This window comes from Schistocerca americana, chromosome 2 (assembly GCF_021461395.2).
Source record: "Schistocerca americana isolate TAMUIC-IGC-003095 chromosome 2, iqSchAmer2.1, whole genome shotgun sequence".
Taxonomy (NCBI): Eukaryota; Metazoa; Arthropoda; class Insecta; order Orthoptera; family Acrididae; genus Schistocerca; species Schistocerca americana.
The window spans coordinates 670,399,220-670,424,152 of record NC_060120.1 but is presented as its reverse complement, the minus strand read 5'-3'; the positions used below and the strand labels follow the sequence as shown (position 1 = coordinate 670,424,152).

General features: G+C 38.7%; 1 protein-coding gene across 1 annotated transcript; it reads right to left on the bottom strand.

The window, feature by feature from the left end:
• Positions 1-366: 366 nt before the first annotated feature.
• Positions 367-20,883, bottom strand: LOC124596019 (protein mono-ADP-ribosyltransferase PARP12-like). The gene is made up of 2 exons (XM_047134976.1): positions 20,644-20,883; positions 367-1,006 (listed from the first exon to the last, which is right to left on the bottom strand). The coding sequence occupies exon 2, from the start codon at positions 993-995 to the stop codon at positions 438-440; it is 558 nt and encodes a 185-aa protein (XP_046990932.1). The 5' UTR covers positions 996-1,006; positions 20,644-20,883; the 3' UTR covers positions 367-437.
• Between the last annotated feature and the right edge of the window lie 4,050 nt (positions 20,884-24,933).

Below are 24,933 nucleotides of genomic sequence, written 5' to 3'. Positions count from 1 at the left end.
AGGCAGAGGCTCATCATTGTCTTAGACACTCCTTTACTGCCCTTAATGTTGCGTGATTTAGCAAGAATTCACATATCTGAAAAGTGCCACAGTGTCTCAAATACTGTGATAAACCCCATGGTTTAACATGTATTTTGGAAAGCACAATATTATACAGCAAGCCCCCATAGAATCAGTCATGCACATCCATTAAAATATTTGTGCCACTACATTCCAGTGAGGTAACACCTAAACATCCAGTGTGCAGCATCTAAAGGCACGGTTGGCTATTCATGGGTTTTATATATATATATATATATATATATATATATATATATATATAAATAAATAATTTTCTTTTTATTACAAAATAGAGTTCATGCAACATTATTCAAATATACACAATAATTACAAAAGTATGCACTCTCATGAAGAAAGGATGGAAAAAATTGAACAACTCAAATATTGTAGTAAATGACATATTGTGGATAAAATTCATTGTCACTATACTTAACATAAACTTGCAAGGAATTTCCAACAGTTGTATCAATATCTGTGGGAGGCAGTGTAGTCCAGCTGTTACCTTCTGCAGTATTATTGACTAGTACAGTTGCAGCAATCATTGCTCTGTAAATGCCATTTCTCCTGTTACAATATGTATTGGCATAACTGGGTGATGGACTGAAACTAACACCTTGACCAAATCTGATTCGACATGAACGTCTCCAATCCAAGTTGCTCCTAATTATAGAGTCAATATTACTTTTGCTTGTAGCATGATACAGAGTTTTTTCCGTAACACTGCCATATCGATTCATGTATTCTGCCTTTTTCAGCTGATAACAGCTCCATAAATATGGATTCATAACCTTCACAACTGATGTGATTTTCAAATCACTTGGCATAGAGTGGGTTATGCTTTTTTTTTCGAAGGTACCAATTTCTTCCACTTCAACTTCATTGGAACATTTATATGTCCAATTTGGATGTAGATGCTTCAATGCTAATTCTGTCATTGCTGAGTCACCTGTGACAGAAATTAATTAAGAAATCAAGAGAGATACAAACATAGAAATATGAGCCACTGTAGTTTAACTACAATAGCTACAAACATATTTTTACATTTTCATACTTGTATTTTTTTGAAAAGGAAATATAATTTCAGCTTGCAACATTATTGCTGTTGTGCTACTACAGGACACACTATGCCATATGATGTACAAGTGAGAAAGAGACACCATTATGGGCCAATTATAGTCTAATCAACATTTAGCAAAAGACACACTTACCAATATATTAAACAGTGCTTGGAGTTGTTGCCCTGACTTTCTGGATCTGCCACTTCACCAGAAAATTTTTAGTATTTACAAAATGTATGCACTGTGATTAAAAGAAGTCAGTGTCAGTACATGGAAGTGCACATTTCTGTTTTGTAACTAGTGCTGACTTTTAATACTGCTTGTTTGTATTCTAGATTGATGGTGATGTATTTGAAACATTAATAGGGACTATGTTTGTCCCAATATAATGTTTCATGTTATCTAGTGTAAACTGCCCTCCAAATATAGGAGTAAATAAGCATACATTAGTAATATATGCTATGGACCTCTGAGGCCATGGATTGTTAAAGCCCTGTGCAATATATTACAGTTATACACTGAAGAGCCAAAGAAACTGTTACACCTGCCTAATATCGTGTGGGGACCCCGCGAGCACCAGAAGCGCCGCAGCGGGACGTGGCATGGACTCGACTAATGTCTGAAGTAGTTCCGGTGGGAATTGACACCATGAGTCCTCCAAAACCATCCATAAATCGATAAGAGTACGAGGGGGTGGAGATCGCTTCTGAACAGCACATTGCAAGGCATCCCAGATATGCTCAATAATGTTCATGTATGGGGAATTTGATGGCTAGACATGAATGGATGCAGGTGATCAGACAGGATGCCTTCATGCATGTCACCTGTCAGAGTCATGTCTAGACATATCAGGGGTCCCATATCACTCCAACTGCACATGCCTCGCATCATTATAGAGCCTCCACCAGCTTGAACATTCCCCTGCTGGCATGCAGGGTCCATGGATTCATGAGGTTGTCTCCATACCCATCCACGTCCATAAGTTCAATACAATTTGAAGCGAGACCTGTCTGACCAGACAACATGTTTCCAGTCATCAACAGTCCATTGTCAGCGTTGACAGGCCCAGGTGAGGCATAAAGCTTTATGTCGTGCAGTCATCAAGGGTACATGAGTGGGTCTTTGGCTCAAAAAGCCTATATCAGTGATGTTTCATTGTAGTTTGCATGCTGACACTTGCTGATGACCCAGCATTGAAATCTGCTGCTATTTGTAGGAGGTTTCACTTCTGTCACACTGAACAATTCTCTTCGGTCGTTGTTGGTCCCATTCTTCCAGAATCTTTGTCTGGCAACAGAGATGTTAGAGATTTGATGTTTTATCAGATTCCTGGTAAACAGGGCACTCATGAAACGGTTGTATAGGAAAATCCCATCATCATCACTACCTTACTACCTTGGAGATGCTGTGTCCCATTGTTCATGCGCCGACTATAACACCTCTTTCAAACTTACTTAAATCTTGATAACCTGCCACCGTAGCAGCAGTAACCGATCTAACAACTTCGCCAAATGCTTGTCTTACATAGGCTTTGCTGACTGCAGTGCCATATGCTGCCTGTTTACATATCTCTGTATTTGAATAAGTGTGCCTATGGCAGTTTCTTCGGCACTGCAGTGTAGTTATAGCGTATGTAATTTGACTTTATTTTGGCAACAATAATGCTTCTGCAATTAGAAAACAGGTCAGGAAATTAGTTTAGTACAAAGAATGCCACATAGTTTCACAAGTAGACAAATATCCTAGAATAATTAATTAAAAATCTTAATCCTCTCAAACAAAAAATTAGGATCATATTGCACCAAAGAAACCAACTACACGTGATTTCATTAATGCTACCATTTTAAATGTGGCAGGATCTAACCATTTGCAGCTATAAAATCATATATTTAAGACAACAAATACAAATGAAATTTTTAATTACCATTAGAAACAAATGTGTTTGTGAGTACAAAATTTTCACCCCTTTGTATGGATTTGATCTCTCTTCTTTCAGCTAGTTGTATAGCTGTATTAGGTAACAACTTAAAGCATCCTACTATAGAATATAGTTCTGCTGCATCCATACATGTTATAAATGTGGATGTGTGTGCATTTCATATCTCCTCCTAAGCCACTAACTGATTTCAATCTCCTCCTTAGCCACTTACTGATTTCAACCAAATTTGTTACACACTGCTCCAAAATACTGACACGAATTCTGTACAGACGAATGGAAAAACTGGTAGAAGCTGACCTCGGGGAGGATTCTGTTAAGACGTTGTAACGCGCGAGGCAATACTGACCCTATGATTTATCTTAGAAGATAGAATAAGCAAAGGCAAGCCTACTTTTTTAGCAGTTGTAGACTTAGAGAAAGCTTTTGACAATGTTGACTAGAATTCTCTCTTTCAAATTCTGAAGGTGACAGGGGTTAAATACTGGGAGGGAAAGGCTATTTACAATTTGTACAGAAATCAGATGGCAGTTATAAAGAGTCAAGGGGCATGAAAGGGAAGCAGTGGTTGGGAAGGGAGTGTGACAGGATTGTAGCCTATCCCCGATGTTATTCAATCTGTATACTGAGCAAGCAGTGAAGGAAACAAAAGAAAAATTTGGAGTAGGAATTAAAATTCATGGAGAAGAATTAAAAACTTTGAGGTTTGGCAATGGGATTGTAATTCTGTCAGAGACAGCAAAGGACCTGGAAGAGCAATTGAATGGAATGGGCAGTATCTGAAAGGAGGATATAAGATTAACATGAACAACTACAAAACGAGGATAAGGCAATGTAGTCTCATTAAATCAGGTGATGCTGAGGGAATTAGATTTGGAAATGAGACACTTAAAGCAGTGGATGATTTTGCTATTTGGGAAGCAAAATAACTGATGATGGTTGAAGTAGAGAGGATATAAAACGTAGACTGGCAATGACAAGGAAAGCGTTTCTGAAGAAGAGAAATTTGTTAACATCGAGTATAGATTTAAGTGTCAGGAAGTCATTTCTGAATGTATTTGTATGGAGTGTAGCCATGCATGGAAGTGAAACATGAAGAATAAATAGTTTGGACAAGAAGAGAATAGAAGCTTTCGAGATGTGGTGCTACAGAAGAATGCTGAAGATTAGATGGGTGGATCACTAACTAATTAGGAGGTATTGAATAGAATTTGGGAGAAGAAAATTTTGTGGCACAACTTGACTAGAAGAAGGGATCGGTTGGTAGGACATGTTCTGAGGCATCAAGGGATTGGAGGGCAGCGTGGAGGGTAAAGTCACAGAGGGAGCCCAAGGGATGAATACACTAACCAGATTCAGAAGGCTGTAGGTTGCACAGGTTAGGGTAGCATGGAGAGCTGCATCAAACCAGTCTCTGGACTGAAGACCAAACCAACAACAGCATCGCTTATATCTGGAAATAGTCACTACAGAGGTAAGAACTGCCTACCTCTCAAAAGGGTGGGAGGGGAGTGAAAAATAAGCATAGCTCAGGAAGCGCAAATAGTCAGACTATACTTATCCAGTATTTAGAATGAGATCACTTTGTGACTTGCAACAAACTTTACACATAATTTCAAACCTTTTCAAGACTTTTTCTTGCTCATACCACCCACAAAATGACGAAAGGATATAAGTTTATCGCTTATGACATTTTCAGTGTTCATACACTAAAAATTTAGCATCGTGCATGCCCTTTTAATGTATTACTTCTTTACTACTTATTCTATTCACAAAACATTTTACAGACATCGACCACATATACTACTGGATTTACCTGCAAAATTATATCATTGGAAAACACAGTTCAGGAAATATAATATCATAAATCCTTAGCTGTGTAAAACAAAACTGCAGGTTGAAATTCATTAGAGATACAGGTGCGATCGAAATTTTTTTAGAGGTACAGGTGAAATGTGTGTGCAAATATATGAGAAATACATTAAATAAATGTGAAATATTTTTTGCATGTAAGTAAGTGAATGCAGGCAAAGCAGTGGGTAAAAGGCTTCTAAATCCCTGGATCAATTTAAACCAAACTTAGTACACATGTTACATACTATATGCAAAGAAGTACTTTTGGGTAAGAACCAGTAACCTCCTACTGGAGTGGTAGTGGATAACGTGAAGAGAGAGGGGGGCAGGAAGAGATGGACTGACAGTGAGGGGGAAGGAGGAGATGGACAGAGAGGGGCTGGGGGTGGGGAAAATGGATAGAGAGAGGGGGAAGGAGGAGACTGACTAACAGAATTGAAATAAATACATACCTGGGCAATGCCAGGTACTAAGCTAGTAATATATAAAATGTTCTAAAGTCTATTATAAAGAGAACTGTCAAACCATTACACATGTATGAACTGCTGTACTGGAATGTTAAGGTCACCATTCCTCAAAGACAGTGGGGAGTCGCATATATTTCAACCATTAATAGAGTTGGAGCAGTATCCTAACCAGAAAAATAATGGGTTGGAAAATACTTGTTGAAAAATACAAGAACTTGTAATGGCTCTTTTTCTAAAAGTTTCAGTAACACCATTTGGCAGTGTAATTAGAATTGAAACTTCCTATCACGGAAGCTGAATTCACCAACTCTGATTACATGCACATAGTGGTAACAAATTGTCTTGTATTCTGTTTAGGAGCAGGGTGTAATAAAAGCACTTCCCTGTGCACTACCTAGAGTAGAGCTTAGCAATCAGTTTACAACACACTCAGAACTGTTAGTTATCATAGTACATACGTTACCATGTAACCTTACCATCTCCATTTTAACCTATTATCTTGTGTATTTGTTAGATGTTATGCAAGTCTGTAGCTGTTGGAAAGAATCTTATTGGTATTATCTGAGTAGTAGGAATGCTATTACTTTTGTTTTTCTTACAGAATGCAAGTGAGTCATTGAGATTTTCTGCAATAACATATTTAACTACATTCTACTACCCTTTCATGACTACACTTCAATTCCATCATTATACACAACATCCCATAAACCAGGGGGACACTATAATAAAAACCACTTTGAAAAATATACAGTTTATGAATATTAACTAGATATAGTGGGAATTAGTGAAGTTCGGTGGCAGGAGGAACAAGACTTTTGGTCAGGTGATTACAGGGTTATAAATACAAAATCAAGTAGGGGTAATGCAGGAGTAGGTTTAATAATGAATAAAAAAATAGGAGTGCGGGTTAGCTACTACAAACAGCATAGTGAACGCATTATTGTGACCAAGATAGACACGAAGCCCATGCCTACTACAGTAGTACAAGTTTATATGCCAACTAGCTCTGCAGATGATGAAGAAATTAATGAAATGTATGACGAGATAAAAGAAATTATTCAGGTAGTGAAGGGAGACGAAAATTTAATAGTCATGGGTGACTGGAATTCGTCAGTAGGAAAAGGGAGAGAAGGAAACATAGTAGGTGAATATGGACTGGGGGGAAGAAATGAAAGAGGAAGCCGCCTTGTAGAATTTTGCACAGAGCATAACTTAATCATAGCTAACACTTGGTTCAAGAATCATGAAAGAAGGTTGTATACCTGGAAGAATCCTGGAGATACTAAAAGGTATCAGATAGATTACATAATGGTAAGACAGAGATTTAGGAACCAGGTTTTAAATTGTAAGACATTTCCAGGGGCAGATGTGGATTCTCACCACAATCTATTGGTTATGAACTGCAGATTGAAACTGAAGAAACTGCAAAAAGGCGGGAATTTAAGGAGATGGGACCTGGATAAACTGAAAGAACCAGAGGTCGTACAGAGTTTCAGGAAGAGCATAAGGGAACAATTGACAGGAATGGGGGAAAGAAATACAGTAGAAGAAGAATGGGTAGCTCTGAGGGATGAAGTAGTGAAGGCAGCAGACGATCAAGTAGGTAAAAAGACGAGGGCTAATAGAAATCCTTGGGTAACAGAAGAAATATTGAATTTAATTGATGAAAGGAGAAAATATAAAAATGCAGTAAATGAAGCAGGCAAAAAGGAATACGAACGTCTCAAAAATGAGATCGACAGGAAGTGCAAAATGGCTAAGCAGGGATGTAGAGGCTTGTCTCACTAGGGGTAAGATAGATACTGCCTACAGGAAAATTAAAGAGACCTTTGGAGAGAAGAGAACCATTTCTATGAATATCAAGAGCTCAGATGGCAACCCAGTTCTAAGCAAAGAAGGGAAGGCAGAGAGGTGGAAGGAGTATATAGAGGGTTTATACAAGGGTGATGTACTTGAGGACAATATTATGGAAATGGAAGAGGATGTAGATGAAGATGAAGTGGGAGATAAGATACTGCGTGAAGAGTTTGACAGAGCTCTGAAAGACCTGAGTCGAAACAAGGCCCCGGGAGTAGACAACATTCCATTAGAACTACTGATGGCCTTGGGAGAGCCAGTCATGACAAAACTCTACCATCTGGTGAGCAAGATGTATGAGACAGGCGAAATACCCACATACTTCAAGAAGAATATAATAATTCCAATCCCAAAGAAAGCAGGTGTTGACAGATGTGAAAATTACCAAACTATCAGTTTAATAAGTCACAGCTGCAAAATACTAACTCGAATTCTTTACAGACGAATGGAAAAACTGGTAGAAGCGGACCTCGGGGAAGATCAGTTTCGATTCCGTAGAAATGTTGGAACACGTGAGGCAATACTAACCTTACGACTTATCTTAGAAGAAAGATTAAGAAAAGGCAAACCTACGTTTCTAGCGTTTGTAGACTTAGAGAAAGCTTTTGACAACGTTAACTCGAATACTCTCTTTCAAATTCTGAAGATGGCAGGGGTAAAATACAGGGAGCGAAAGGCTATTTACAATTTGTACAGAAACCAGATGGCAGTTATAAGAGTCGAGGGGCATGAAAGGGAAGCAGTGGTTGGGAAAGGAGTGAGACAGGGTTGTAGCCTCTCCCCGTTGTTATTCAATCTGTATATTGAGCAAGCAGTAAAGGAAACAAAAGAAAAATTCGGAGTAGGTATTAAAATCCATGGAGAGGAAATAAAAACTTTGAGGTTCGCCGATGACATTGTAATTCTGTCAGAGACAGCAAAGGACTTGGAAGAGCAGTTGAATGGAATGGACAGTGTCTTGAAAGGAGGATATAAGATGAACATCAACAAAAGCAAAACGAGGATAATGGAATGTAGTCAAATTAAATCGGGTGATGCTGAGGGGATTAGATTAAGAAATGAGACACTTAAAGTAGTAAAGGAGTTTTGCTATTTAGGGAGTAGAATAACTGATGATGGTCGAAGTAGAGAGGATATAAAATGTAGACTGGCAATGGCAAGGAAATCATTTCTGAAGAAGAGAAATTTGTTAACATCGAGTATAGATTTAAGTGTCAGGAAGTCGTTTCTGAAAGTATTTGTATGGAGTGTAGCCATGTGTGGAAGTGAAACATGGACGACAACCAGTTTGGAGAAGAAGAGAATAGAAGCTTTCGAAATGTGGTGCTACAGAAGAATGCTGAAGATAAGGTAGGTAGATCACGTAACTAATGAGGAGGTATTGAATAGGATTGGGGAGAAGAGAAGTTTGTAGCACAACTTGACTAGAAGAAGGGATCGGTTGGTAGGACATGTTCTGAGGTATCAAGGGATCACAAATTTAGCATTGGAGGACAGCGTGGAGGGTAAAAATCGCAGAGGGAGACCAAGAGATCATTACACTAAGCAGATTCAGAAGGATGTAGGTTGCAGTAGGTACTGGGAGATGAAGAAGCTTGCACAGGATAGAGTAGCATGGAGAGCTGCATCAAACCAGTCTCAGGACTGAAGACCACAACAACAACAACGAATATTAACTCTGCACAACGTGACAACTTAGGTACCACTGTCCATTACTGATATTTCTATGCAGCTCCCAACTGTAGATTTGAAAAAATAACAGCATCCAGCACTGACGTAAAACAGGATGGCTTGGTTCGAACTCCTGGTGGGAGGGGGGATGTGCCAGCATTAATGACCCAGAGATGTCTCATTCAGCATGATATGAACTGAAGGTCACTGGCAGAGTTGAAATTGTTCCCATACAAAGTGAAACTCGTGCAGAGAGTGAGTCCCACAGATGCACAAGCCTGTCTCACAAGAAAACATCACCAACTTGACGTCATATTTTAACGAACAAAAGCAGCCCCAGTAATCGAAAATAATGAAAATTTGGGCCATAATTCTGACAGTACACAATTATGGCCTTATGAAAGTGCTCTGAATGTGTAATATCATCAGATACTACTTTGCTCCTGCCCATAACAGACGAGTGGATGGAATGACCTCACCGCATTTTGAAAAATTGGAAAGGCTGGAAATCTATCTTTCTGAACAGTCAAGACGAAATTCCTATTATGAAGAGAAAGAAGTGATCTGTACATCTAGAGTACATACAATGAAAACTGTGGTATGCCTCAACTAAAGTTTACCAAGTTTGACACAATCTGTCTAGATAAATTTAATAATGCATCCAGAAAAAAAGATGAAAATTCATGACATTAATGTATAGAAGTGGGCTTTCATGTCAAAATGGAGATGGGACTAAAAAGTGTATGCTTTTAAAAAGCATGGTATTAAGTTGGAAAAAAAACATGTTACTACAAGTAAAAAGCCAGGTAACTAGACAGTGATACTTACTGCATGTGAAGAGTTTGTCATTAGCACTAGAGCTGATAAGGAAATGGTCAGTAGATGGAATGTGTACAATGTGGATGAGAGCAGTTTTAATTTATAAATCATGTCTAGTCAACCTACTGTCAATAAAGGGATGAAATATGTTGAAACAGTAGTGCAGTCCATCTGTAACGTAATGTACAGTTCCACAATAATGACAGTGATACCTGCAGATGGACACTTACTGTCACCCCTGTGTGTAGTTTTAAAAAGAGCCAAGCAGGATGTTTGGACTGCAAGTCAAACAAAGTTTGTTTCATGTAACAGGATTGTAGCAGTCACCTCATTTTCTGGAAAAGTAAACAAGAAACATTTATGGATGTGGCAATAAAAAGTGTACTGAATAACTGTGCAAAATGACAGCAGAACAGTTTTAATTGTGGACTCATTTTATAGTCACAAAAGATAGTCAATGCATAAAGAGCATGAAGTAGAACACTGCAGTTTCTGTACTGACTATACCACAAGGTGGAACTGATACTGTCAACCACTAGATGTATTTGGCTTACACATATTCAACAGCTTTGTTCACAGGTTTACCAACTTGACATGACTTCTGGGCAGTGGGTGAACTTCAGCCAGTATAACAGTCTCTTTTTCACAAGCAGCTACATGTACCAGTATTTCAGACAGTCTTCTGGTATCCTTGGTATCGAAGCAGCCCACCAGTGACTGGCTAGACATCCAGTGAAGTACTGCACTGTTTTGACGTTAGTAATGTGCTCTGTTCAATGTGTCAAAGTGTGTGTTTCCAACCAGTAGCTGATGCTAGAGATCTCTTTGCTCTGAACATTTTTATCTCACATACACAAATGCAATGTAAATGAATGAGATGACTAAGTGTATCATTAATGGCACTGAATAATACCATCAAGATGTTAGCACCACTGTTGTGTGTTCTTTACTTCAGACTGCAGAGCTGACACTGTAAAGATGAAGTACATTTTCAGGAGTTGTGCTGTTCTTCAATGTGACAAGAATTAAAATGTAAATCAAAAACTATTACCTTCATTTCCCAATAATTCTCCAGCTGTTTAGTTTTATTTCTGTTGATTTTGTGTTACCCCCATTCTGCATAAAATAATGTGTTCTCAAGCAAAATTTCAAAACACATTGGGTACATGTGAAACTCTCCCTCCTCCTTCTCCAACTGCTTCAACATCTTGTGAATACGTTGAGTTCTGGTTGTCACTCCACAGTACAGTAATTTGCACTCTGGCATTAAGCGACTGCACTTGAGTGGAGCAAGTGACACACAACAGTGCATGCACAATAAAAAAAGCTGTACTTTCAAAATATGGTAACTGCACACTGTCAGAATTGTGGCCCAAATAGTTGCAAGGGATTGACTGCTGGGGCTGATATTCCACATATGTGCTTTTTTCTCTATCCCCCCCCCCCCCTCTTCTTTTTGTAATGAAGTCAACTTGGTGATATTTTCTTGTTAGGTTGTTCGGTATTCAAGACTTGTTGATGGAACAACAGGACTCTTAAAGAATGTGTATATGTCAACAAACTGGCCACTATCAAGCAGCTCAAAAACAATATATGAGTCAAGATTTGTGAATTAAAACCGCAATTCTTTGCAGACATACAAACACTGTGCCGCAAACAGCTGCTCTTTTGTGAGGAATGGTTGTCATTTAAAAGACGTTAATTTTTCACAACTAGTGTTTCCACATTTCCCAACCACATACTATATATAGTAGACAGGAGTAATTAAATACGTTTCCAAACAAAAAAGTTACACACTATTCAACCTCATGCATGACTTGTGTGCCACACTGCACGAGACACTTAAGCATTTGTGATGTGAGATGTTGAATGAGGAACATTGAAGGAGACTATTTACCCTCATGATTACAATATTTTCGGAATGTAATGTGAATTACCTATCAATAATAATTATTATTTATTTTACTGTCTCCATTGAACCACTCCAGTAAATTATACAAAAGATGTATACAAATTGTTGTTATTCAATAATAGTGCAGACAGATAATTGAATAAATTGTTGTTATTCAATAATAGTGCAAACAGATAATTGAATAATACAATAGTTATGCAACGATTATTAAAATTTAAAAGACATAATTTTCACAACTAATGTTTCTGCATTTCTCAACCATGTACTTCATATTGTAGACAGGAGTAATTAAATGCATGCACACTTTTCAAACACCCCCCCCCCTCCCCCGCAATTTTAATGTCTTCCCCTAGACAAAACATTTTATGGTATGCGAGTCCATATGGGATTATTGAAGGACTCATTTGGATTCTAAGGCCAAGTCCACAAATCAGGATATTCCAGGTCTTTGTAAATTGGTTTTATGACTTCCGTCGCTGCTGCTGGTATGCAATGCTTCTGGCTATAGAAAGTGTTTGAATATTGGGCATTGTGTAACTTGCACCTTGAATCTGGTCTGAGATGGTAAAGTTGGTATATTGGTTTGTTATCTGTAGACAGGAGGAATGTAGCTCATACTGCCTGCACATTCTAAACAACCCATCAGTGTTATTCCTAACAGCCATCCCACTGTATTGTTGTAACTAATTTATAAATTTGCCTTCAAGCTTACACTTAATAATTTCACTATCAGAAAGTTTCTTCTTTCTCAATGTTATGTTATGTTATGTTAACCGGGGACCTAGAAATGACGGAGAGGCTCCGTTCCTGCCGCAGCCGCAGTGGTCCGCAACCCCACGACGACTACCGCAGTCCATTTCACCCCTCCGCCACCCCACACCAAACCCAGGGTTATTGTGCGGTTCGCCCCCCCCCCCCTCCCCCGGTGGAACCCCAGGGAATGTCTCACACCAGACAAGTGTAACCCCTATGTTTGCATGGTAGAGTAATGGTGGTGTACGCATACGTGAAGAACTTGTTTGCACAGTAATCGCTGACATAGTGTAGCTGAGGCGGAATAAGGGGATCCAGCCCACATTTGCCGAGGCGGATGGAAAACTGCCTAAAAACCATCCACAGAATGGCTGGTTTACCGGACCTCGACACAAATTCGCCGGGCAGATTCCTGCCGGGGACCGGCGCTCCTTCCCGCCCGGAAATTCTCAAATTTAGTTTTAATGCCCTCAACCGGATGCCCATCCTCTTTTGGGCATGATCCAGACACTCCACTTTCATGCTACTCCACTTCTGTAAGCTTTTGGGTCCCATTACCTAACAATTTAGAATAACAAACACCTGTTTCATACACGGCCCGACAGAAAATTTCAGTGGCTGCAGAGGCCTCCATTCCACATATACGATATGCTTGGGTCACTGATTTACCATTACAAAAATGTTTTGTCAGAAGGAAGTCTACTACCTTTCCATTACTCACATTGTTCACTACTTTTACATACTACACAGGTTTGCATTATCAGAAGTGACTATACTGTTTTCAACAGTGCTACCACGAGAAACAACACAGTTCTGTCTGTGTACTACTGGAATCCACAGCCTTCTGTACAAACAGTTACTAACTTCGTTTGATTCTGGAGTAATGCCTGTGAAAATTTCAACACTTTAAATAGGTGCAGATTACACAAAAAATAAAATGAAAAATGAGATAAAATCCATAAATATATTAAAAAAAAAAACATTTAAATTCCAGCTCCTCTTAAATGCTGAGTGGAGTCTCCTCTATGCTGTGAGTGACAATGTATTCTTTCCATTAACTTATGATGAATATTTTTAACCATAATAAATGCAACCGTTGCATTAGCTTGCTTGAAACATCATGAACGGCTAGATGTTCCAAATTTTCATCTTCAAGAATGAAGGCCATCTTCTGGCAGTCTCACTGCAGCAACTTTTTGGTACTTTCACACAGATTTGGAAATATGGTGATGAGGGTAGATGTAGGACGAGCCTCAATTAATAACCATCCTATCCTGTGTGGAGTAAGCAGTCAAATTACGTATCCACAAAAACAAAAGAAAACTGTGTAGGCTGCTGTTGAACTCTACACTTGAAATGTTTTGTACATCCGTATCTACCACAGAGAAATGACACTAATCAATCACTTCATTGCTTCTATGAATTTTCCCCTGTCCTATGATTTCTTAAAGATGAACAAAACTAAAATTTGTATCATTGGCACTCTCTTTGAAGCTTTTATGATGGATTTTTCTGTTTGTGATACGGCTTGCTTTCCTTAAGGAGATACTTATAACCACTCCTCCAAAGTTACATTTCATTCATGTCAGGGTTGTACAACATCTGCTAACTGACAATTTTTGTGTTATTAAGTGTACTTTTCATCTCTCATCACAAAAGGTAGCAACTGTTATAGCCGCAGCAACGCAAGCGCTGGACAGCCATCTTCTTCATGGTTAATACTGGTTTTGCTACCATCTCGGAAGCAAATGTGTTTTTTTATGAAAAAACCAAGAACTTACGCCATGCATGTAACTTCAATAAAAGAGTGACTTGAGGTGATGTGTTGTCTGGTGTCAGAAGGGAAGTATATAATTTTCTTTAAGTGAGCTCACAGCACAGTCCTTCCATGTGTTTCCATGAGGAGGAATGCCATGCAGATCTATGGATGTTACATCCTAAATTATCTGTATTTTTATATCCGTCCAATAGGTACTGAATTCATCTAACATAATAGTTCCACACAAAGTTCATTCAACATATGAATATTTTCAATGAAAAAACGTAAGCACATGATGCAGTCAGTATGTTATCCGAGACAGTATCAGAGAACATGCTTGAGATGCTCTCAGGACACAGGCTAAAAGTAGCATCCTACCTTGAGTCTTCAACTAGGCTACGAGTAGCTTTATACAAAGAATGGAGTTCACTTTTATGAAACTCTTGGACATCATGATAAACAGTCTCACATACTGCCGTATGTCTGCTAGGGGTAAACACATTCTACACAAATAGATAACCTCTAATTTTACAGACAAACTCTAATTTTACGTATTTCAAAACCAGTCCAAATCCTTTGTTTGGAACTGTGTTTTCATATTTTATGTTGGGTTGTGGTTGCGCATACACACAACTTGTATGTATTGTGCATTCTGTAGGTTTCATTATAAGGAAGAACCTTTATCCATATAAAACAAGCCAAAAACAATAAACTGACACATTAACTGTGCTATATCAGTACACACAATGTAGCTTGGTAATTTTCATTGGGAATACTAAGAACATATGTAAGGGATGACAACTATTTCTCTACTCCCAAAATCTCTTAAACCAAGTGCAAACTCACATTGCATGTACAGTACAATAAAATGCCTCTGTTATAATCTATGAGGATCATTAATTCCAATTTTTCCTTTGGGTCTGTCAACGAAAATTCAGTTACCCTTAGCAAGAAATTTATCATAAAGCCGTATGGATTTGCACAAACATCAGACCTCCATAAAATACACTGGAGTTATTTATGTACTCAGTGCATAATGATGTGCTCTTTTGCTCTGAAGATATATCACACTTAGTAGTGAAAACTGACACAGGTGAAAGTTTATGAGGGAAAAGGAGGGGGGGGGGGGGCAAATAATCAGTCGCTTGTGTGGAAAAATGTTCTCAGACTGGCAGTGCAAGTAATTTTTTTGACAGATGGTACAAAACCTTTTAAGTATCAACTAAGGTTCAGAAAAATTGCATCAGGGTTCCAAAAAAATTCTGGCAAAAGCAGATGAGTATTACTTTCCCGAATAAATGTTTGGCAACAGTGCATATGTATTTGATTGGTGAATAAGTTCGTAGCATTTTTATGTGGCATGTTGGTATCCCAGTTGCTACGGGTTTACTTATTGATAATCAATTTTTATTTGTAGTTCGCTGTTGCTATTGGAATTTACATATTTTCATTTTGTTATTTCGAGATTGTGAGTGGAGCTGTGGGCACTAGAAAATGGAGTGCCAAGTGTAGAAATAATTTCTGACATATTCTTCTGTTTGAGTGAATAGAGTGGTGACAGCAGCAGAGGCAGGTAGAAGCATTTGTGCTTTGTACTGTGGTTACGCCATTGCAAGATGGTAATGATAATGCACTGTAAGAAAATGGTTTTCAAGTTTTAAGGAGGATCATTTTGACATTAGTGACTGCACGTTCAGGAAGACCTTCGGAATTTGATCAAGATCATTTAAATTCATTAATCCACAATAATCCACGTCAATGTACTCAAGAATTGGCAAATGTGATGAACTGTGATCATTCTACCATCATGCAACATTTGCATGCAATGGGGAAGGTAGGAAATTTGGCTTTAAGCCAAAATCACAAAAATCAGCAGGTGGCCATATGTAAATCTCTGCTTGCTCGTCATCAGTTGGCTCATAAACGGCAATGTCCATTCCTATCCTGTATTGTTACTGGTTACAAGAAATGGTGTCTTTATGCTAAAATGTGAAAAAAGAGGTATGGTTGAACCCAAACAAAGTAACGACTACCGTACAAAGACCTGCATGCATCGATGTAATGCTATGCATCTGGTGAAACAGCAATGGTATGGTGTGTTATGAATTTCTTCTCTGAGGTGTAACCATCACTGCTGACATTTATCGTCAACACTGAAACACCTTGCATGCACAAGTCAAGAACAATGACCATGGAGACTGGGTGAAATGATGCTACTCCATAACAATGCCTGCCCAGATTCTGCTAGACTGATAAAAAATACTAATGCCAATTCCCATCCACCTGATTGTGTGCCCTCAGATTTTCACCTTTTCTGGTCTCTACCTAACAACCTTCAAGGAACTTCCTTTGGATGAAAATGCACTCCAAACATGGCTCGACAAGTCCTTCACCTCAAACCATGTGATGTCCATAGTTGCCAAATCAAATAGTTAACCAGCATTGGTAAACTGTTGGAAATTGTGAAGGAGAATATATTATTGATGACTAAAGTCTCTGTTATATTTATTAAACTTATGGAAAACTGCTGTGAACGTCACCCCTAAGCTTCACCTTTGTATTTGACTGAATACACTTCGTGTAGTTCATATAGTGAGGCCAGAATGTTTCATTCATAAGTCTTTGAATTAAATTTGTACCACTAAATTGGACAATACATCCAACAAAAACAAAAATACTTGTATATATGTACTTGTATGTATGAATACGGTTAAAAAGCCCACATTGTTATGGTTCAAGAACAATATTAGTATATTCAAGAAGAATACTGGATACACAGAGAAGCTCAAAGCTTTGCTGCCAAGTTTCCACAGCTAACAGTGAATATGTCTCAAAAATAAAATGGTAACATGGAACTCCTGACACTTAGTAACTGTACAGACCCGGAAGGTGGTCCATCACGTATATTTGTGATTTTGTGTTATTAAGTGTACTTTTCCTCTCTCATCACAGGAGGTAGCAATGGTAGCAGCCATAGCAACACATGTGCTGGACAGCAGATCAATGGAGGACCATTGTCTTCATAAATGAATTCTGGTTTGTTACCATGTTAAAAGCAAATGAGTTTTTCTCTGACAAAAAATCAGGAACTTAAAAGCATGTATGTTTTTGATAGATATTATGAACTGTTGCTGCCTAAAATCTTTGTAAAAGTTAGGAAAAGAAAGTGGTTTTGAAATTTCTGCTGTAGGACTAACCTCAGTAAAAACAAACATCATTTGCTTGAACAGAAGTCCAAACTCAAACATAAATTTATTCTTTAACAAACTTAAAGGCAGTCTACACAGTATCAAAGAGCTGAACAAAACGGTTAAAATTCGTGTAGTATTTAACACTGACTTCAACTATCCTTTTTGTAATATGGTAACTTCAACAAAGTTTCAAAAGAGAGAGATGATTCTATGGTCATATTTGCAGTGTACAACTTGCTGCCCAATATAAATTCCCCACCAGTATCACAAATGTATCCAACATCACTATTGATACAGTACCGATAAACAAGGGAAGTCATGAATACACAGGTTTCCATGACCACTGTTCACAGCTCCTTGTAATATCTTCATCACTGAGCATATCTGTGCAAACAGAAACAGTGTAAAGTGGAAGAACCATCAGCCATCAAAACATTGGGCATGTTGGGAGTCTTAAGGAAGGAAACATGGATTGATGTATACAGATGTGAAGTTCAATATATTTATGCACGTCGTACCTCACGTCATTTTGTCCTAATAGAGAGAGAGAGAGAGAGAGAGAGAGAGAGAGAGAGAGAGAGAGAGAGATCAAAACTTATCCTGAAGAAATAGAAAATGTGTTCAATACTTATTTTAACAGTGTAAGTGAGCATTTGTCACTCAAGTCAAACCTTGCATTAATAGCCGTCCAGTATCATCTGAAAATACCAACATAAATCGTGCTTCGCACTTTCTCTTTATAATAACCCAGAAAGAAGCCCTGTCAGTTATCAGAACATTAAAAATGAACCTATCAGTTGGAATAGATAGCATCACAGACAGTCTTATTAAAAAACATGGAGATCTCATTGCTGAACCATCACCTCTCTTTTGCAACAGTTCCTTTAGAACTGGAAACCAATCTACTTGTACAGTACAATATATTCCCTTTCCACTTGGCCAATAGGTACTCCGTACATCATAACTTATTGCACATTTAATGTAAAAATAGTGTAATTAATGTAAATTTAAATCGTGTAATATTATATTTTGTTGTACATTGATGTGTCCTACATCAGAATTTACCGTTTGTGTACTACATGATTATGTGCACCAATAAATATCTACTCTAATCATAACAATTTGGTAGCTCAATTACTGCAGCAGCTGAAGGAGAAAAAGCTACATTGCATATTTAATGACACAGTACCAGAAGTGATGTTGAAGTGTTGGTTCCTGCTAGTCAATAACTATTTTAATAATTATTAACTTCTTGGCATACACTGCACACTATTCAGTAAAGGAACATTTATGAAAAGACAGTAAAGATCACTTAAATTCAGTAAGTGAATAACCCCAGCACCACATAGTGTTCAACATGGTTTTCAAACAGGCAAAGTATAGAAACAACAACAATGGATTACATTACAGAAATATTGGTAATTTGAAAATTAAATAGGTGTGGCCGATGTCTATTTAGCTGTTTCTAAAACTGAACGATTATGTCCTACTGTTAATCAAAAAATATATTCTATGTAAATTGGAAGCACTAGAAATTCAAGATGTAGCATAAAGTTGTTGAAATCAGATTCACATAACAGGATACAGGTTGGGGAAGTATCATAAACAAATTCTAGACATAAAATTGGATTGATGACAGATGCAAACAACACTGAAGTAGGAGCATCAGAAGGCAGTGGTCCTTTGCTGCCCCTCCTGTACATAAATGGGATACAGACAAAACTGCACAGTTATATTAATAAGATAAATTTGGTGTGTCATTTCAATACATTTGCCAATGTATATGGCACCTTAAATATTTAACTTTTTTGGAAATCATTTAGGATGTACATTTACCAGGCACTATTACTACGCATAACAAGTTTTGTGCCTCCACTGAGTCCAACATTGTATATACTTTTACCACAATTGCAGTAAACACGGACTCTGACTTGCGCGCGTAATGCCAATAGCCGGCCCTAAAATACCGGTTCTTTAAAAAATCAAACTCCTACGGATAAAACACCATTAAACTTCTGATTATTTTACAAATGAATTAATGTGTTAAATATTTGATGTTAAGTATGTAATCGAGAAAAAGTTTGAAATCATATTAAACGTTTGTTGGAAGTCGCTAAGTGCTCCAATTTTAAAACACTGGATGAGTATATTCCGGGTAAGTGGCTAGTTTTTTACACATCTCAGTAGTAATATGGTCATATCTCTTGAACTACATATCGTACAATGATATAACTTTGCAGGTACATTCACTGCTATATGTGGATACAGTCTGCGAAAGGTCCGAGTGCAGCAAATTGTAAAGAAGAAATAAATTACAGCTTCATGCCAGATGTGGAAGTTTTACGACATGAACGGTGAAAATGTTGTAAGCGATAAACTTTTTTTTCCCTTTCTTCATTTTGTGGGTGATGTTGGCGAGAAAAAGTTAGCAGTGGTTTGAAATTATGTCTGAAGTTTGTTGCAAGTCACTAAATGCTTCCATTCTCAAATAATTGAAGAATATGTTCTGGATATTTGCGCGCAGCGAGTTAACGCTGCCTCTCGATATATATTCTGAACTTTATACCTGTAATAATTGTCTTACTGTATTGAAGAAGGATTTACGTCGTAATAATCAGAACATGTCAGCTTTTTAAATTCGGGAACTAATCATATGAAATATTGAAAAAACAATTTTGTTGCCCCGGAAGCCGTTAGATAGGCAACCTGCAACTGCCCAGTGTTCTACGCCCAGCGAAAGTCGCTTATATGTAAGTACTGTAGATACGTTTAGAAAACGCCTACTTCTTTCTCATATTGCACTTTCTCTAAATTTTCTGCTTCAATTATAGAACTGTCAGTGCGGCGACTGAGGAGGTTCGGTGTACTTTGTTACATAATCTTTCACGAAACATTTTATAGGCTCTGTGAATTGATATAATACCGTTCCATAGAGTCTTTTTTATGGAACAATCAGTACGCCGGGAAAGCTTTAAACATCGATATAATACCGTATTACTGCTTATCTTGGTCAAGCGCATAGTGTTCCTCAGTGGAACGGTTCTCGTAGTCTTTATAACTCTACATCAGCCTGTACCGTATTCTCCTATTTAGACACAGGAAACATGAAATGTTTCCAACGATCGAAATCGCGTAACATTTTAATTGCGATAACATTTATCAACGATGCACACTACGCAAACCACTCTACTTACTCGCACTGCACTTACCTATAGCGCATTGTTTGTCATGGGATAAAAAAATCTTACCAAGAAATTATTCACTTTCAAGTTTACCAAGGTAATATAAATGAGAGTGGAAACTTACGAAGTTTGAATCTTCAGTTAAAAGTCCTTAACAGAGATCCGTCCCTAATGACCTTGATGTCGACGGGACGTTAACTCCCAATTTTATTTCTTTTCATAGAATGACACTGACGTCTTCCACACCATTCACTTCCTACCCTCCCCGGCTTCTCATGGAATTACAGAACTGTCAGTGCCGCGACTGAGGAGGTTCCGTTTACGATGTACTTGCAGACTGTTACTGCATTGGTCGCAGCAGTGTCGCCACACACTTTTTCTACGTAGGATCCCGCTTCTGCGTAGGAAGGAAAATCCCTAAACAGTAGTGCCAACAGTGTAGGTGTACACGATGACAGGGATAGTAACCTAGTGTCTGCCTCGTACTACGCTGGTATTGCACCATTTTGCGACAGCTTAAGTAAATGTTTAAAATAACATAGAAGATATATTCTGATTTAACACTGAATGTAGCTTGACAGTTAAGTTCTGAACTCAGCGATTTCTTTCTTGTGGTGTAAAATCCGAGTAAAACGGTATCCGAAATTCGGTTTTTCGTCTTTCGAAAGATGTGTTGCATGCAAACGAAAAAGGATGGCACCGGGCAAGCCATCTAAATCGGCAACTGGTTGCCGACTGGCTGGCAACGCATTTCCGCAGACCGTACAATTCTGAAATGAGAAACTGAAATTGCCGTGTTTGAGTGTGGAGAGGCAGGGTCCATACCGATGACATAGCGAGATAAGACCCTGCATAGAGTGGGCACAAAATCTTACCTTTTAAAAAATAAATACCTCTTGAATAATGTGGGTCAAAGGAATTTTCATCTGGTGTGTTTGTGTGTGTGGCGGGGGGGGGAGGGGGAATACAACTACTGTGGTGGAGTATTCTCACCCACCGTGTTCTGTCTAAAGGCCTTATCCCTATACACGGCGCAATTGTTTCTGTCTCGCGCTGTCGCAGCTCTCCTAAACTCAAACGGAAGAATATGTCGTAAGTGTTCAGGTTTCTCCACCTGGCACTCCACTTTCTAGCGTCTATAGCTCCTCTCACCATCTCAAAATAACGGAATGGCAATACGTAAATACAAATATCAACACCTGAACTACAAATAAAAAATGACAATCGATAAATGAACCTATAGCAACCGGAACACCAATATGCAAAATAAAAACGCTACGAACTTAGACACCAACCTGATATTCCCAGTTCAATACGTTTGCCACACTTCGGTCAGAAAACTCTATGTTAAACTGCGTGCAGAAAACTTTTCAGGAAAACGCTTGAGTGACTTTCTCTTGATCATCTTTTTCTGCATTCCACCTCGGGTTTCTACTGGGAAATGAGAGTTACCTTTCTAGTAGTTTTTGAACAGACCTATGACACTGCTTTGTTACTAATGTTAACACCCTGAGGAATGTTTCACGACGGACATGCAGACTGTTACTGCATTGGTTGGCAATAATGTATTTAAATGTGGTCGACTTTCCTTCAAGCCCTTAGTTCCTTTTCTTCTTAGGATTGGGTGTTTCAGCGTGACAGTATTTTTGCTTACTCTGTTCAGGAATGGAGTAAAATGCGTCGTGGAAGTCTTCAATGTCATACGTACACTATGTGATCAAAAGTATCCGAACACCCTAAAAAACATACGTTTTTCATATTCGGTGCATTGTGCTGCCACCTACTGCCAGGTACTCCATATCAGCGACCTCAGTAGTCATTAGACATCGTAAGAGAGCAGAGTGGGGCGCTCCTCGGAACCCACGTACTTCGAAAGTGGTCAGGTGATTGGGTGTCACTTGTGTCATACGTCTGTAAGCGAGATTTCCACACTCCTGAGCATCCCTAGGTACACTGTTTCCGATATGATAGTGAAGTGGAAATGCGAAGGGACACGTAAGGCACAAAAGCGTAAAGGTCGACCTATGTTGACTGACAGAGACTGCCGACAGTTGAAGAGGGTCGTAATGTGTAATAGGCAGACATCTATTCAGACCATCACACAGGAATTCCAAACTGCATCAGAGTCCACTGCAAGTACTATGAGAGTTAGGCGGGAGGTGAGAAAACTTGGATTTCATGGTCCAGCGGTTGTTCATAAACCACACATCACGCCGTTAAATGTCAAACGACGCCTCGCTTGGTGTAAGAAGCGCAAACATTAGACGATTGAACAGTGGAAAAACGATGTGTGGAGTGAAGTTTCACGGTACACAATGTGGGGATCCGATAACAGGGTGTGGGTGTGGCAAATGCCCGGTGAACATCTGCCATCGTGTGTACTGCCAACAGTAAAATTCGGAGGCGATGTTGTTATGGTGTTGTCGTATTTTTCATGGAGGGGGCTTCCACCCCCTGTAGTTTTGCGTGGCACTATCACAGAACAGGCCTACATTGATGTTTTAAGAACGTCCTTGCTTCCCACTGTTGAAGAGCGATTCGGGGAAGGCTATTGCATCTTTCAACACGATGGAGCACCTGTTCATCATGCACGGCCTGTGGCGGAGTGGTTACAAGACAATTACGTCCCTGTAATGATGGACTGGCCTGCACACAGTCCTGAACTGAATCCTATAGAACACTTCTGGAATGTTTTAGAAAGCCGACTTCATACCAGGCCTCACCGACCGACATTGACACCTCTCCTCAGTGCAGTACTCCGTGAAGAATGGGCTATCATTCCCCAAGAAACCTTCCAGCACCTGACTGAGCGTATGCCTGACAGAGTGGAAGCTGTCATCAAGGCTAAGGGTGGACCAACACCGTATTGAATTCCAGCATTACCGATGGAGGGCGCCACGAACTTGTAAGCCATTTTCGGCCAGGTGTCCGGATACTTTTGATCACATAGGTAGTGAGGAACATTGACAACCAACTCCATGATTACATGCAGGCTACTGTAGGAGACCTTTTGCGAAATACCTGAATGCACGAAACAATGAACTCACTACAACAGTTGTAAATTGTTATATGAGGATAATAGGCACATTTAACAGTTGAAGAAATTATACAAAAACGGAGACAGAACCACATAAAATAGCAGTTAAAAATCTATGTTTCTCCATTAATATACTAATTACATGGATTTACAAAAAAAAATTAATTCCCAAAGATATTTGAACACATGTATTATATTTCAGAGGTCCTGAATCCGAATATCGCTTTACTTTTCCCGAATTGGGTGTAGCTCTGAAGATACTTATGTTTTCGTGTATTAATTAAGTGTCCCATAGATGCTTATTTCCCACCAGTATCGTTATCTTTATTTTCGTCAAACTTTTTCACTCTTTAATATTTCACAAGTAAATGTTCTATTAAATTCTTTAAAATTTATTTTGTTTATTTCCTTTATCTGTTTCAGGAAAATATGGGTTCTTCACGAAGAGGCTGCTTAAGGAACGCCACTGTGTTCTTGTTATATTTACGGCGAATACTGCCTACAGAGACAAAGATGGAACATCACATGCTTCCTGAAGATTTCATACCTTGCATGTTTTGGGATACAGCTTGGAGACCGTGATAGACAATGTGCTCCCCACGCTGTTTGTAAAAATTGTCTAAAGTGTCAATACGGGGAAAAAGAACAAAGAGAATGTTTAAATTTCGGTGTGTCAATGGTCTGGCGAGAACCAAAAAACTATACGAAGACTGTTACTTTTGCGCTGTAGATGTGAAAGGTTTCAGTCGATTCAAAAAATGTAAATGGTAGTATCCAAATTTAGAATCAGCCAGGAAACCTGTGGCATACAATAAGGAAGTTGCTATACCTGTGTTTACTTAACTAACTGAACTTGTCGATGTCAGAACCTGAAGAAACACAGGATTTGTAGTGCAAAAGCAATGTCAGCAGTGAACGTGAATGTGAAGGAGAAATTTCCACACTTATACTGTTCACTCAAGAGAAACTACATTATCTAATACAATATTTTAATTTTCAAAGATGGAGTAGAACTCCTGGTACTGCAGCGCCTAGAACCGCATGGCCACTACGGCCGGCGCAATAACATTCCCACTCTACTCATTCAGATGGGGTTACAGGTATATCAACCAAAAGACTGGCGACTTTTTGTAGTTAGCTCCACCAGAAGCCTGAAATGTGTATTGCTTCACAACAGTAACATCTTTTCATCGATTCCCATTGGCCACTCAACAAAACTGAAAGAGGAATATGAAATTATCAAAACTATATTGTAGAAATTTCGCTATCATGAACATGGTCTATTTGTTGTGATTTGAAAATGGTAAACATATTGCTTGGGCAGCAGTGAGGTTGCACAAAGTACTCTTGTTTTATATGCTTAAGTGACAGCAGAGC